Source organism: Centroberyx gerrardi, chromosome 10, assembly GCF_048128805.1.
Source record: "Centroberyx gerrardi isolate f3 chromosome 10, fCenGer3.hap1.cur.20231027, whole genome shotgun sequence".
Classification (NCBI taxonomy): Eukaryota; Metazoa; Chordata; class Actinopteri; order Beryciformes; family Berycidae; genus Centroberyx; species Centroberyx gerrardi.
In genome coordinates this window covers 4355696-4369060 of record NC_136006.1, presented here as the reverse complement: position 1 = coordinate 4369060, position 13365 = coordinate 4355696, and the positions used below count along the sequence as shown (strand labels likewise).

General features: G+C 44.1%; 1 protein-coding gene across 1 annotated transcript in view; it reads left to right on the top strand.

Annotated features, from left to right (window-relative positions):
• xpo4 (exportin 4) overlaps positions 1-13365 on the top strand; it is a 71068-nt gene extending 57703 nt beyond the window's left edge. The window contains exons 16-24 of the mRNA XM_078286187.1: positions 885-1059; positions 3594-3800; positions 5484-5570; positions 7040-7220; positions 8135-8256; positions 8368-8498; positions 9342-9459; positions 10281-10373; positions 13063-13365. Coding sequence (XP_078142313.1) covers positions 885-1059; positions 3594-3800; positions 5484-5570; positions 7040-7220; positions 8135-8256; positions 8368-8498; positions 9342-9459; positions 10281-10373; positions 13063-13260 — 1312 coding nt within the window. The 3' untranslated portion in view covers positions 13261-13365. The remainder of the gene's footprint in view (positions 1-884; positions 1060-3593; positions 3801-5483; positions 5571-7039; positions 7221-8134; positions 8257-8367; positions 8499-9341; positions 9460-10280; positions 10374-13062) is intronic.

Sequence of the window (13365 nt, the reverse complement as noted above, 5' to 3'; positions counted from 1 at the left end):
TGAGGACTTGGGCGTTTGGTTGGCCAAAATTTGATGAAAATGCAACTTCCCATGTATGAAACGCCCCCCTCTGGTGGTGAGGGGGGAACAGTCGCTCCATTACCAGCCGGCTGAGGACAACATGCCAACTATACATCTCAGACTCCCATTCTAAACAGTGGCACTAACATTTTCTGAATTTTTCCGATACAACCTGCATTGAAGGATTATATGTAAAACAGTCCCAGTGGTTTGGAATCCCGAAGTTTCATTGCATTGCCTGTTTATACTAAGAAAGAGACTGGAGGATTAAAAAGCACTTTTATCTGTACTCGTCAACGTTTTAATCTGCAGACCTTTTTTCAAGACTTACAAGATACAGTGATGGAAACTCAAACACATCAGGCTTAACTACTGACTAACATCATTATGTCAGTTACTGTCACGTAAAAGCCATTCACATTACATATGATCCATCTATAGTACCAGTCAAAAGTCTGGACACAAGCATTTTTCTTTATTTTTGCTATTTTCCACATTTTAGAATAACAGTAAAGACATCAAAACTATGAAAGAACACAAATGGAATTATGCAGCGACCAAAAAAGTGTTAAACAAATCAAAACTATCTTATATTTTAGATTCTTTAAAGTAGCCGCCCTTTGCCTTGATGGAAAGGCAAAAGGCTTTGGAAAGAAATTCATACATAGGATCAACTTCACGATTTATATTTGTCTAAGAAACTAATTTCAAGCATTTAAGCAGAAGCCTTTAGATCAAAATGGCTTCAAGAGAATGAGAAACATCCAAACATCCAAACTTTTGACTGATAGTGTAAATGATTCATATATAAGGATGTTACACACACTACACACACTAACCTCTCCCCTCTCCCCTCCCTGCAGAGCGAACATCGTGGTTCAGTGTGAGAACTGGTGGAACTTGGCGAAGCAGTTTGCGAGCCGCAGCCCGCCGCTCCACCTGCTGTCCAGCTCCGTCCAGCGGACCCTGATGAAGGCTCTGGTGCTGGGCGGCTTCGCTCACATGGACTCCGACACCAAGCAGCAGTACTGGGCCGAGGTGAGGAGGAGACACACTGGCACACACACACACACACACACACACACACACACACACACACACACATCGGGTCTGCCTCTACAGGGAGTGAAGACATCATACAGGCACGTCGGTGTGAAAAGTGAGGATGGAGAGGAACGGCAATTTTGAGCAGGACCTTTTAGTTTTTACTCACAAAAAACTACCTTGGATTGATATTATGGTATCAAGCATTTTTTCCTCAGGTTTGGCAAATGCCGGTGTTTGTTTGCCTGACATTTTCAATTTATAAACTCAATTTTGTTGTTTTTCCCCCCAAACAAATTGATTCTTCCATCTTTTAGATCTGACTTTGGAAATACGAATGTGAGTTGAATCAGCTAAAAAATACTAAAAAACTAAAATTTTGCTTCTGTGAACTTCACCGGCGCCTGTGCTGCCATGTTTGTTCATTCAACAACATGTTGGTCTTGGAAATGTGTCGTATCCATGGAAACGCAACAGGAGACAGCGAACGCATGCATGAAAATATGGATCCTTCCACGGAAAAATGTGTCCGTTTACTTTTGGGATAATATGTCACTGCATACCTCATATATGTTCATACTTGGTTAATATGTTTTAGATGAAATATGAAAATATGACACATGAAATTCAAAGTTAGTGCCACTTTTTCTTTCTAAAGAATTTGGAGGCGGAGGTAAGTTTATGGTTACTGTTATTAGGCACTTGGGGCAGATCTCTTTCCATCTGTGTGACATAGAGCTCTGTGTAGGAGAGTGACATACATGTGCATGGATACGCAAAAGCACGCACACACACACACACACACTCACTGTTTTTTTTTTGTAGCTGTGGTCAGGGACACAGGTCATATTTGTGGTGGACGACACTGACTCGCTGATATCTGATATTTAATAAATAGCCAATATCAGCTGAAGTATTGCAAACTGATATATCCGTCTAACTCTATTACACACACACACACACACACAGACAGATGCCAAGCAATAGTGGCCCAAGGAAGCCTGGGAGGTGGAGTGATGGGCTCCAGTCCCGTTATATTCCCCCAGGGTGTTCCTCCCATGTTTATAACATGATCCTTGCCCTGATCCTGAAGGCCTTTGTCTTAATAGGCTGACAGTAGTAAATGGGGGTGCAAAGCCACAATGACTCCAGAGTAATTATGGGGGTGAATGAGTGAGACGGCAGCTGTCTGCTCCTGCAGCTGCTGTCTGTCCCGCTCTCTCACTCTGTTAGAGAAGGAGGAGGAGAGATGATCAGATGCTCCTTTGTTCCTTCTACACGTTCCTCCTCCTGCATCCTCTCTGGCTGCACCAGAAATCTGTTTGTTTTTAGTTTTTTGGCACTTTTTTGCCTTTTATTACATAGTTTTTGTTTGTTTTTTTAAGTAGATAGGGACAGGAAAGATTGGGAGAGAGAGAGAGGGGGTTGACGTGACAACACAGGTCCCAGGCCGGATTCAAACCCAGGATGTGTTCACATGGTTCGAGTCTTAAACCACTGAGCCACCAAGACGCCCAAAAAATCTGTTTTTATCTCAATTACTCAGTAAGTCACACAGGTTTGGGGTGGCACGTAAACATCATAACTGAGTTAGAATAACCCCGTTAAACAATAACACCGGTGTCATTTTTGTTTTTTTTACTATCACCATTAAAGGATAATTCCGGTTATTTTCAACCTGGGCCTTATTTTTTCTTGTTTTTGCCATCATGATGCTTGATTGTGTTCAAAATTTCGTCACTTACTTTAGAGATTTTCCTTCCTCTACTTTGCCAGGAGTGCTGCTCTCCAATACACACTCAAGGGCCAGAGCAAGCTCTAACAGTTTTACACACAATAACACCCACACTGCAGTGGGACCCGCCTACATCTGATTTTCCAATTATCCATTGCCTGAACAGTATATATAGGAAAAACTGCAACACACGTGTTGTTCAGCATGATGTATTACGTTAGTCAAGGCATCATTTTGTCTCTGAGCTGTTTTTGATGTATTTTTGACAACAACAGGACCCTGTGACTTTCAAGAGGTCAGGCAATCCTGCATCAGAACAGATTGTAGGAGCTATTTTCCTCTTCCCTCATCATTCTTCCAATCCCTTATCCACCTTCCCCCTCTCTCTCCATGCTGTAACCCCTTTTCTTTTTTCATTGTCTGTGTCTCCAACCCTCCATCCCTTGCTCTTTCTGTCGTCCAGCCGTCATCCTTCTGTCTGTCGAGCTGCAAGATCCTCTGCTAAAATGTTTTTCTAAACCTCGTCAACCAGGAGAGATGTTTTCCCGGTGGGAGGTTTATTTACAAACCTCCATTCTCTTCCCTCCTTATATCATCTGACGCAGAGATTCCTAAATTTTTCAGCCTAGACATTTAGTTTCTCCCTGGGTCCAGGATTTGCACAGGATTTGTTCTCGTTTTGTGAGGATTCACAGAAACATGGGACCACTTTGAGTCCCCTGAGACACCAGCTTCTACCAGACTCTGACCCTGTTCCTCTCCTCTCCCTCCCTCCCTCCATCTGTCCATCCAGGTTCTCCACCCTCTCCAACAGCGTTTCCTCAACCTCATCAACCAGGAGAACTTCGCCCAGATCAGCCAGGAGGAAGCCGTCAAACAGGAAATCGTCGCCACGCTGGAGGCGCTGTGCGGCATCGCCGAGGCGACGCAGATCGACAACGTGGCGTCGCTCTTCTCCTTCCTCATGGACTTCCTGTCCAGCTGCATCGGCCTCATGGAGGTGAGGGCGCAGTGGGGAGGGAAATCGAACAAAAAGAAACACGGCCTGTATTATTGTTCCTGTAAGAGCTGCTGGTCCTGTAAGGCTGCAGGATCAAAGGGTCCAAGTGGCACATTTCAATTAGCAGTGTAAACACTTCATGTGCCGTTAAAATTAATGACTGTAACAATTAGATCGTAACAATTTAAAAGGACTAATATGTTTTTTTAAACCGCTCTCTGGTAACATATTATCTCTCTTCACATTTTAAAAGGACTAAACTTAACTGGCTGATTTTGATGCAGCACCCCACTGTTTCAGATAATGTACATAGTTATGTTTATGTCATTTTGTTTTTCTCATTGTCCACAACGGCAATATTTCAGTACAAGTTGCTGTTACTTAAAGGGAAAAGAGGAGTGTATGGAAAAGGGGAGAACTATGAACTTTATCACAGAAAATGGAAGGGGAAGATGTGGAGAGAAAATCCTTCTGTGTGTCTGAATATCTGTGTTTTCTATACGGGACAAGAGGGGAGGAAGCTAACAGGATACAGCTGTGATTATTATGTCATAATCCTCATTTCCTCAAGGATTGAATTTTAAAATTATGTAAATTCTTGATTTTGCCTAACTTTAGGATTGTCAGTATCCGCTCTGTAGTAAAATGAACATGATGAAGGAGAGCTGAAAACATGCTGAGGGTCAGCGTTCATGTGACTGTGGTGAGGTCATACCGGACTTCCACAGGTCTTGAAAGTCCTTGAAAGTTTGTGAAGTTGAGAAAAATAAAATAAGGCCATAAAGGTATTTGAAAATGAATGGATGGCTTTAAAGAACTTGATTTTTATTAAAACATAGCACCCAAATTTATCAATATGCCTCGGCTCTGATCTGAACACAAACTCAGATGGAGAGTTGTGTTGATTTGTGTCGATACAGCAGCGGTTTGAAAAGGTTTTAAAAGGGTTTCACCAGGATTTATTGACTTCACGACATCTTGAATAAAAAATAAGGCCTCTAGATGATTTAGACCAGTGTCATGTCCCAAAACATGCCAATTTTGAAGCCTTGACTTTCCCCAAACAAGGAAAACCTTGAAATTCACTGAAAAGGCCTTGAATTTGAAGTGAACCCTGTAATACAGTGTCAAGGTGATTCTTAGATTTTAATTTTTTTTTTAACAATATTTTTATTAGGGTTTTTCAATTATAACAAACAGTACATATTAAAAAAAATAAATAAATAAAGGGTCAGTCTTGGCAGCAAATACAGTATACCATCAAATGAATAGGCAAGTAAATAAAAACATAGTAATTAAAACAGAGGTGAAGATACAGATGTTACCATAATTATAATGTACAGAAATGTTGAAGATCACATGGGCTGCTCCACTTTATATTCTTATTCCAGTTGCCCCGCCCCCACCCCAGTCTTTGGCTTTATTGATCATTACCAACATTTTGTTTTAAAAACTCCCCCAGATATTTTCAAAAACTTCCAGCTTTCCTCTAGTAATGTATGTTAGTTTTTCCATAGCAGCACATGATGATAGATCCTTAATATATTGATTCATATTTGGTTCGTTCACATTTTTCCATCCTATAGCTATTGCTCTGTTAGCTTGTAAGAGACACAAGTCTATTAGTGCACGGTGTGATTCTTAGATGTAATCTGAACATGGACTTGTGTTTGTGTTTTGCAGGTTTACAGCAACACACCCGAGACCATCAACCTGATCATCGAGGTGTTTGTGGAAGTGGCTCACAAGCAGATCTGCTACCTGGGAGAGGTGAGATCCGCCGGGTCCGGATCACATCACACACACCGCTCACAGAGGCTGATGGAGTCTGAAATCCACGGGCTGCTTTCACCATTTCACCTGCAAAGAAATATATGTTCAGTGTAGAAAATAATGTCCAGACTGTGGTGTGCTGCTTGTCAAAGTTGCTGATGCAGCACACAAACTGCAAACAAAAGCAACCGGTATTTTAGGGAAGCGCTGATATGTTTCTTTGAGGCCGATACTGATATCAGATATTTTGCCGCACATATCAGCCGATACTGATATGCATTTCTGTAAGAATCTTAGTACAAATGCAGATGTAAAACAGGTTAAGCTTTACAGACAGGCCGATTTTAAGATCATGAAGTGGGTTTTTTTTTTTAAATAAAAGACCATGTTAGTTGGTTTTTTTTGGTTTTTTTTTACAAGTAAAAAGTGTTTTATATTAGGAATCATTAACCTGTGTAACATTGTACAGTATATTTTTTATTTTTTTTATTTTATTTTTTTTATTACAGGCAAAAATACACAACACACACAACGACAATATGACATGACAATATATCCTCACAAAAAAGAAAAGAAAAAAACAAAAAACAAAAAACATAATAAAAAAAAGTAAATAAATATAAAATAAAAAGACCATGTTAGTTTTATTCTGTTGCTAATTTGACAGTTGTATTAAGTGACACGCTCCTTGAAAAAAAGGTTGCAAAAATATAAATTCCACAATCGGCAAAAGACGCTTTTCTGGAATAGCGTGGAAGTTTAAGAGGTGAATTTCAGACAGGGAAATTCAGGGAAATTGGTCAATTCTCTGGGGAAGTAACCCTCTCTCTCCCTCTCTCTCTCTCTCCCCCTCCCTCCCCCTCTCTCTCCCTCTCTCTCTCTCTCCCCCTCCCTCCCCCTCTCTCTCTCTCTCTCTCCCCCTCCCTCCCCCTCTCTCTCCCTCTCTCTCTCTCTCCCTCTCTCTCCCTCTCTCTCCCCCTCCCTCCCCCTCCCTCCCCCTCTCTCTCCCTCTCTCTCGCTCTCTCTCTCCCTCTCTCTCCCTCTCCCTCTCTCTCACCCTCTCTCTCCCTCTCTCTCACCCTCTCTCTCCCTCCCTCCCCCTCCCCCTCCCTCCCCCTCTCTCTCCCTCTCTCTCCCCCTCCCTCCCTCTCTCTCCCCCTCCCTCCCCCTCTCTCTCCCTCTCTCTCCCTCTCTCTCTCCCCCTCCCTCCCCCTCTCTCTCCCTCTCTCTCTCTCTCCCTCTCTCCCCCTCTCTCTCACCCTCCCTCCCCCTCTCCCTCCCTCTCTCTCCCTCTCTCTCTCCCCCTCCCTCCCCCTCTCTCCCCCTCTCTCTCCCTCCCTCTCTCCCCCCCTCCCTCCCCCTCTCTCTCCCTCTCCCTCCCCCTCCCTCCCCCTCCCTCTCCCTCCCTCCCTCCCCCTCTCTCTCTCTCTCCCCCTCTCTCTCCCTCCCTCCCTCCCCCTCTCCAGACTAAGTCCATGAAGCTGTACGAGGCGTGCCTGACGCTGCTGCAGGTTTACTCTAAAAACAACCTGGGCAGGAAGCGCGGCGACGCCACGGCGGAGGAGGACCAGTACCAAGACCTGCTGCTCATCATGGAGCTGCTCACCAACCTGCTGTCCAAGGAGTTCATCGACTTCAGCGACACCGGTGGGTCGGCTCGCCGTCTCACGTGTTCACGTGTCTGTAGATGTGACGTTTTTTATTTTCTGTAAAGAGAGTTTGAGTTGAAGACGATGCAGTCGGCGTGCGTCTGCTGTCTGTAACTGACACAGCTGAGCAGAGAAGAAACCGTACGCAAGCCCGCTCGCTTGCCTTGTTTCACCTTAGTATTGTTTTGTTTGAACTGAAGTCGTTTTGTTTTTTTTGTATTCAACATTTTGAAATCCACATTTTTTTGTGATGGTGTATAGATGCATGCATCGAACAAAAAATGGAATTACTTGACAGAATTTTGCAACTGCGATTTAAACTGCAATTCATATCAAGTTTTTCTCGTCATACATTTTTTAGAACTTAGAAATGGTTTCAAGAAAAGTGATTTTAAAAAAAAAATAAAATAGATGTCAGTGTGCAGGATTTACTGAGTTTGAGTCTGATGAAAGGTTTTGATTCATGGACCAAAGATTACCTGCAGCTCTAAAACTCCTTGTTCACAAATCCAGTTTGCCCCTCTCTCTGTTTTTAGTAGAAAGTAGAAGTAGAAACAGACAGGAAAGCAGAATTTCGTTTTTGTTTACGATTAATTGTACATCTTCAATCAAGCCCATCTCAATAAATAAGTGACAACCTATATGAAATACTGTGGATGAAGTGTGTTGGAAACAAGCCCGTCTTTAGGCGTTACATCACTTAAATAGTTTGCTTGAAAGCCTCGACAACAATGCCTCTCCTTTATTTTAAAGAAATATTGACAGATATGTGTTATACCTCACCTTTATTCCCATTGATAAATTTGGCCAAACAAACTGCCGGCCTCAGTTCTTTGGGATTGAACATTTCCAAACCACTTGTGCTCATGATGTGTGTGTGTGTGTGTGTGTGTGTGTGTGTGTGTGTTGTAGACGAGGTGTTTCGAGGCCAGGAGCAGGGAACGCCGGCCTCCAGTCGGCCCGTGTCAGCAGCGGATGTGGTTCTGTACGGCGTCAACATCGTTCTTCCGCTCATGTCTCAGGACCTGCTCAAGGTAAAAAACTACACAGCATGCAGAGAGGTTTATTCCACCATGTTCAGCTGAAGTTCCGGCTGATTTTACCGGTCTCTCCCCTCATGCTGATCCTGTGTCTGTGTCCTCCAGTTCCCGTCTCTGTGCAACCAGTACTACAAGCTCATCACCTTCATCTGTGAGATCTTTCCAGAGAAAATCCCCCAGCTGCCTGAAGACCTCTTCAAGAGCCTCATGTTCTCCCTAGAGCTGGGAATGACCTCGTATCCTCCCACCGTGTGTGTGTGTGTGTGTGTGTGTGTGTACAGTATTTGTTTACATGTGCACAAGTGCGATTAAGCCAGTTTGTAGTCTTGTTACAGGCCACATATCCCCCAAGTATATCCATTATGTACATATTTGTATTTAGTGTGTTTGTTTAGTAGTCGCTTTCAAGTGAATAATCTCTGTCCAAGTGACCACATTCAATCATCATTTGACAAAAAACTCATTATTTTATAACTGCATTTTAACCAACAGAAGTCTGGTTCCTGGAGAAATATGTGGGCCGGCTGAAAGTGTTTTTCCTTCAGCTTGAAATGTTAAATACATGAATTCTTTAGAAAGAGTTAATGCTTTTAAAAATGTTTAGTGTGACCACCAGATGTCACAATTCACTCATTCATTTCTACAGGAAAAAAAATAAATGACTAAGAAAGTCCATACGCCGGGTAAGAAAACGGACATAAAATAAAGCTTCTCTGGTGCGTCCACTTCAAATGAATTCAAGAACCAAAAAAAAGGGAAATCCGCACTCTCAAAAAGATCTTGATTGATTTATTTTACATGTTTCAAATAAAAAATATACAGCCTGGCAAACTGAAAAGACGTTTCGCCGTAGACTTCGTCAGGTGTCTGTACGCTCTCTTCTCACAACCCGAGCGAGCTGTGAGACGTTTACTGACCTCACTGCACAGGATTTCTGGGTGTTGAAGTTCAAATCTCTCTCCCTGCCGTTTGGAGCCGCCAAGCACCAAGTTGCCTAGTACCATATTTCTCACACCGGGTCTCACGATGGAAAAGCCCCTTTGCTCTGCAGCGTCTGGTCCTTAACCCCGTGTGTTCAGGATGAGTTCGGAGATCAGCCAGCTGTGTCTGGAGGCCTTGTCTCCTCTGGCTGAGCAGTGCGCCAAGAACCAGGAGAAGGACACGCCCCTCTTCATCGCCACGCGGCACTTCCTCAAGGTGAGTCCGTCCCGCTCAGCTTGTACAGCGACAAGACACGTGAGAGTCGGGATGAAAACACGTTAATACAATGCAGACGAAACATTAAATACAATGCAGACAAATCACAATTTACAGAAAAATCACAGTTTGTGCAGCTGAGATTAAAATAAAACAAACATACATACATTTCCCCTTGCAACAAACTACAAAAAAATCAAGGAGCCAAGCAAGGACGCAACTTAATTGGATGGATAGATAGATAGATAAATAGATAGATAGATAGATATAATTTTATTAATGTGTCACTCCTCAACAAACAAGTCAAACAAAGCAACAAACACAATAACCCAAAAAAAAGAAAGTTGAGGACCACTCATCAAGAGTTACGAGACACAGGCTAAAAACAATACACATAAAAAAAGATACTAGAATATATATATATACATACATACACACTAATATACACAGACATTAGTACATACATTCGTACAGATACATTGATACACATATACATACATACACACACACACACAAGAAAAAAAATAAAAATAAAATAAATGGATAAATGATTCTAGATGACAACAGAACACAACATGGTGTAAAAGGTGTAACAGTAACGAGATGCTTCAAATGAAAAGGGAAATAAACTGACGTCCTTTCCTGTTTCCAAAATACAGCTGAAGTTCTTTCAGAGAATCAGAACAGAAGCTGTAAATCTAACGGGACGTCCTGAAACTTCTTCATGTCTGACCGCTGAGCTGCAGATGTGATGCATGTGGACTTTTTGCTGTAATACTTTTCATTCTTCACACCCCGTCCTTCGCCCTGTGTCTGTGCAGCTGGTGTTCGACATGCTGGTCCTGCAGAAACACAACACGGAGATGACGGTGGCGGCCGGAGAAGCGCTCTACACACTAGTGTGCCTGCACCAGGTGAGTCTGCACCGCCTCACACACACAGGCTGCTGTCAGGATGCTGCTGTCAGGATGCTGCTGTCAGGATACTGCTGTCAGGATACTGCTGTCAGGATGCTGCTGTCAGGATGCTGCTGTCAGGATACTGTCAGGATACTGCTGTCAGGATACTGCTGTCAGGATACTGTCAGGATACTGCTGTCAGGATACTGCTGTCAGGATACTGTCAGTATACTGCTGTCAGGATACTGCTGTCAGGATGCTGCTGTCAGGATACTGTCAGGATGCTGCTGTCAGGATACTGCTGTCAGGATACTGCTGTCAGGATACTGTCAGGATACTGCTGTCAGGATACTGCTGTCAGGATACTGTCAGGATACTGCTGTCAGGATACTGTCAGTATACTGCTGTCAGGATACTGCTGTCAGGATGCTGCTGTCAGGATACTGCTGTCAGGATACTGTCAGTATACTGCTGTCAGGATACTGCTGTCAGGATACTGCTGTCAGGATGCTGCTGTCAGGATACTGTCAGGATGCTGCTGTCAGGATACTGCTGTCAGGATACTGCTGTCAGGATACTGTCAGGATACTGCTGTCAGGATACTGTCAGTATACTGCTGTCAGGATACTGCTGTCAGGATGCTGCTGTCAGGATGCTGCTGTCAGGATACTGCTGTCAGGATGCTGCTGTCAGGATGCTGCTGTCAGGATGCTGCTGTCAGGATACTGCTGTCAGGATGCTGCTGTCAGGATACTGTCAGGATGCTGCTGTCAGGATACTGCTGTCAGGATGCTGCTGTCAGGATGCTGCTGTCAGGATGCTGCTGTCAGGATACTGTCAGGATGCTGCTGTCAGGATGCTGCTGTCAGGATGCTGCTGTCAGGATACTGTCAGGATGCTGCTGTCAGGACGCTGCTGTCAGGATACTGTCAGGATGCTGCTGTCAGCATACTGTCAGGATGCTGCTGTCAGGATGCTGCTGTCAGGATGCTGCTGTCAGGATGCTGCTGTCAGGATACTGCTGTCAGGATGCTGCTGTCAGGATGCTGCTGTCAGGATGCTGCTGTCAGGATACTGTCAGGATGCTGCTGTCAGGATACTGCTGTCAGGATACTGTCAGGATGCTGCTGTCAGGATACTGCTGTCAGGATGCTGCTGTCAGGATACTGCTGTCAGGATACTGTCAGGATGCTGCTGTCAGGATACTGTCAGGATGCTGCTGTCAGGATACTGTCAGGATGCTGCTGTCAGGATGCTGCTGTCAGGATGCTGCTGTCAGGATACTGTCAGGATGCTGCTGTCAGGATGCTGCTGTCAGGATACTGTCAGGATGCTGCTGTCAGGATGCTGCTGTCAGGATACTGCTGTCAGGATACTGTCAGGATGCTGCTGTCAGGATACTGTCAGGATACTGTCAGGATGCTGCTGTCAGGATACTGCTGTCAGGATGCTGCTGTCAGGATACTGTCAGGATGCTGCTGTCAGGATACTGTCAGGATGCTGCTGTCAGGATGCTGCTGTCAGGATACTGTCAGGATGCTGCTGTCAGGATGCTGCTGTCAGGATACTGCTGTCAGGATACTGCTGTCAGGATACTGTCAAGATGCTGCTGTCAGGATACTGCTGTCAGGATGCTGCTGTCAGGATACTGCTGTCAGGATACTGTCAGGATGCTGCTGTCAGGATACTGTCAGGATGCTGCTGTCAGGATGCTGCTGTCAGGATACTGTCAGGATGCTGCTGTCAGGATGCTGCTGTCAGGATACTGTCAGGATGCTGCTGTCAGGATACTGCTGTCAGGATGCTGCTGTCAGGATACTGTCAGGATGCTGCTGTCAGGACACTGCTCAGCTCCTGCAATGTCAGTGTGAATGTGAAAGTCATCTTTCTGTCAAACAGAATGTGAATTGAATTGGAATAACAGGAGACGGAATTGAATTCCATGAAATTCCACTTCCAAGTCTGACTCGCTAAACATTATGAATCAAACATCATGAATCAAATAAAAGACAGTTCAACAAATCAAACACATTCAATCATAATGTATGGATTACCATTACATGTTCTTCAATCAGATACCAGCTGAAAGGTTCCTGTAACATTTTATGATATTCAGTATTGATAATATATAACAGTATGCGGAATCTCAGATATGTGGGAAGAAAAAAACAACAAAACATGGAATTTCACAGAATTTCATTGAACTTCTGAAATTCCAATTCAATTCCAATTCTGTATCCTGTAGGTTTTTTCAAATTCCAATTCCTCAGTTGAATTGGAATTGATGAGTTTATGAATTGATCCCAACTCTAGTGAAGGGCTTTAAATGGCACCAGACGCCCTCTAGTGGCTGCTGTTGGCCATCGCTCTTCCTCAGCCTTCCTCATCTCCACATGCTTCCACTCTGTTTAATTATTTTAGTGACATTAATCCCTGCGACCGAATATTCAAATACTTGGTTTGTATCACGCATCCCGAATACACTGTTGGTTCTGTTTTGGCAAAAAAAAAAAATGTATCCAAGTCACTTCTCCCATACAAAAAGTAAAAAGCCTTTATTATTTATTGGCTAATGCTTATTATTGATTATTATTATCACAAGTTAAAATGTTTAAAAAGCACGTTGTTGGCTGATTTGACAGTCTGTAAATGAGGCTCCGTTCCACCGTTCATTTCATTTGACGACCCGTTCCTCTCCTCCCAGGCGGAGTACTCCGAGCTGGTGGAGACGCTGCTGTCGTCGCAGAGAGACGCCGTCATCTACCAGCGCCTGGCCGACGCCTTCAACAAGCTGACGGCCAGCAGCACGCCGCCCAGCATGGACCGCAAGCAGAAGGTCGCCTTCCTCAAGAGCCTGGAGGAGTTCGTGGCCAACGTGGGCGGCCTGCTCTGCGTCAAATAACCACTGGAAAAAAAACCCACACACCGCCCCCACCCCACCCCACCCCCGCCTTCGCCCCAAAGAACTATGGGTAGAGGAGACAGCCCGATGCCTCTGAGCAGGACC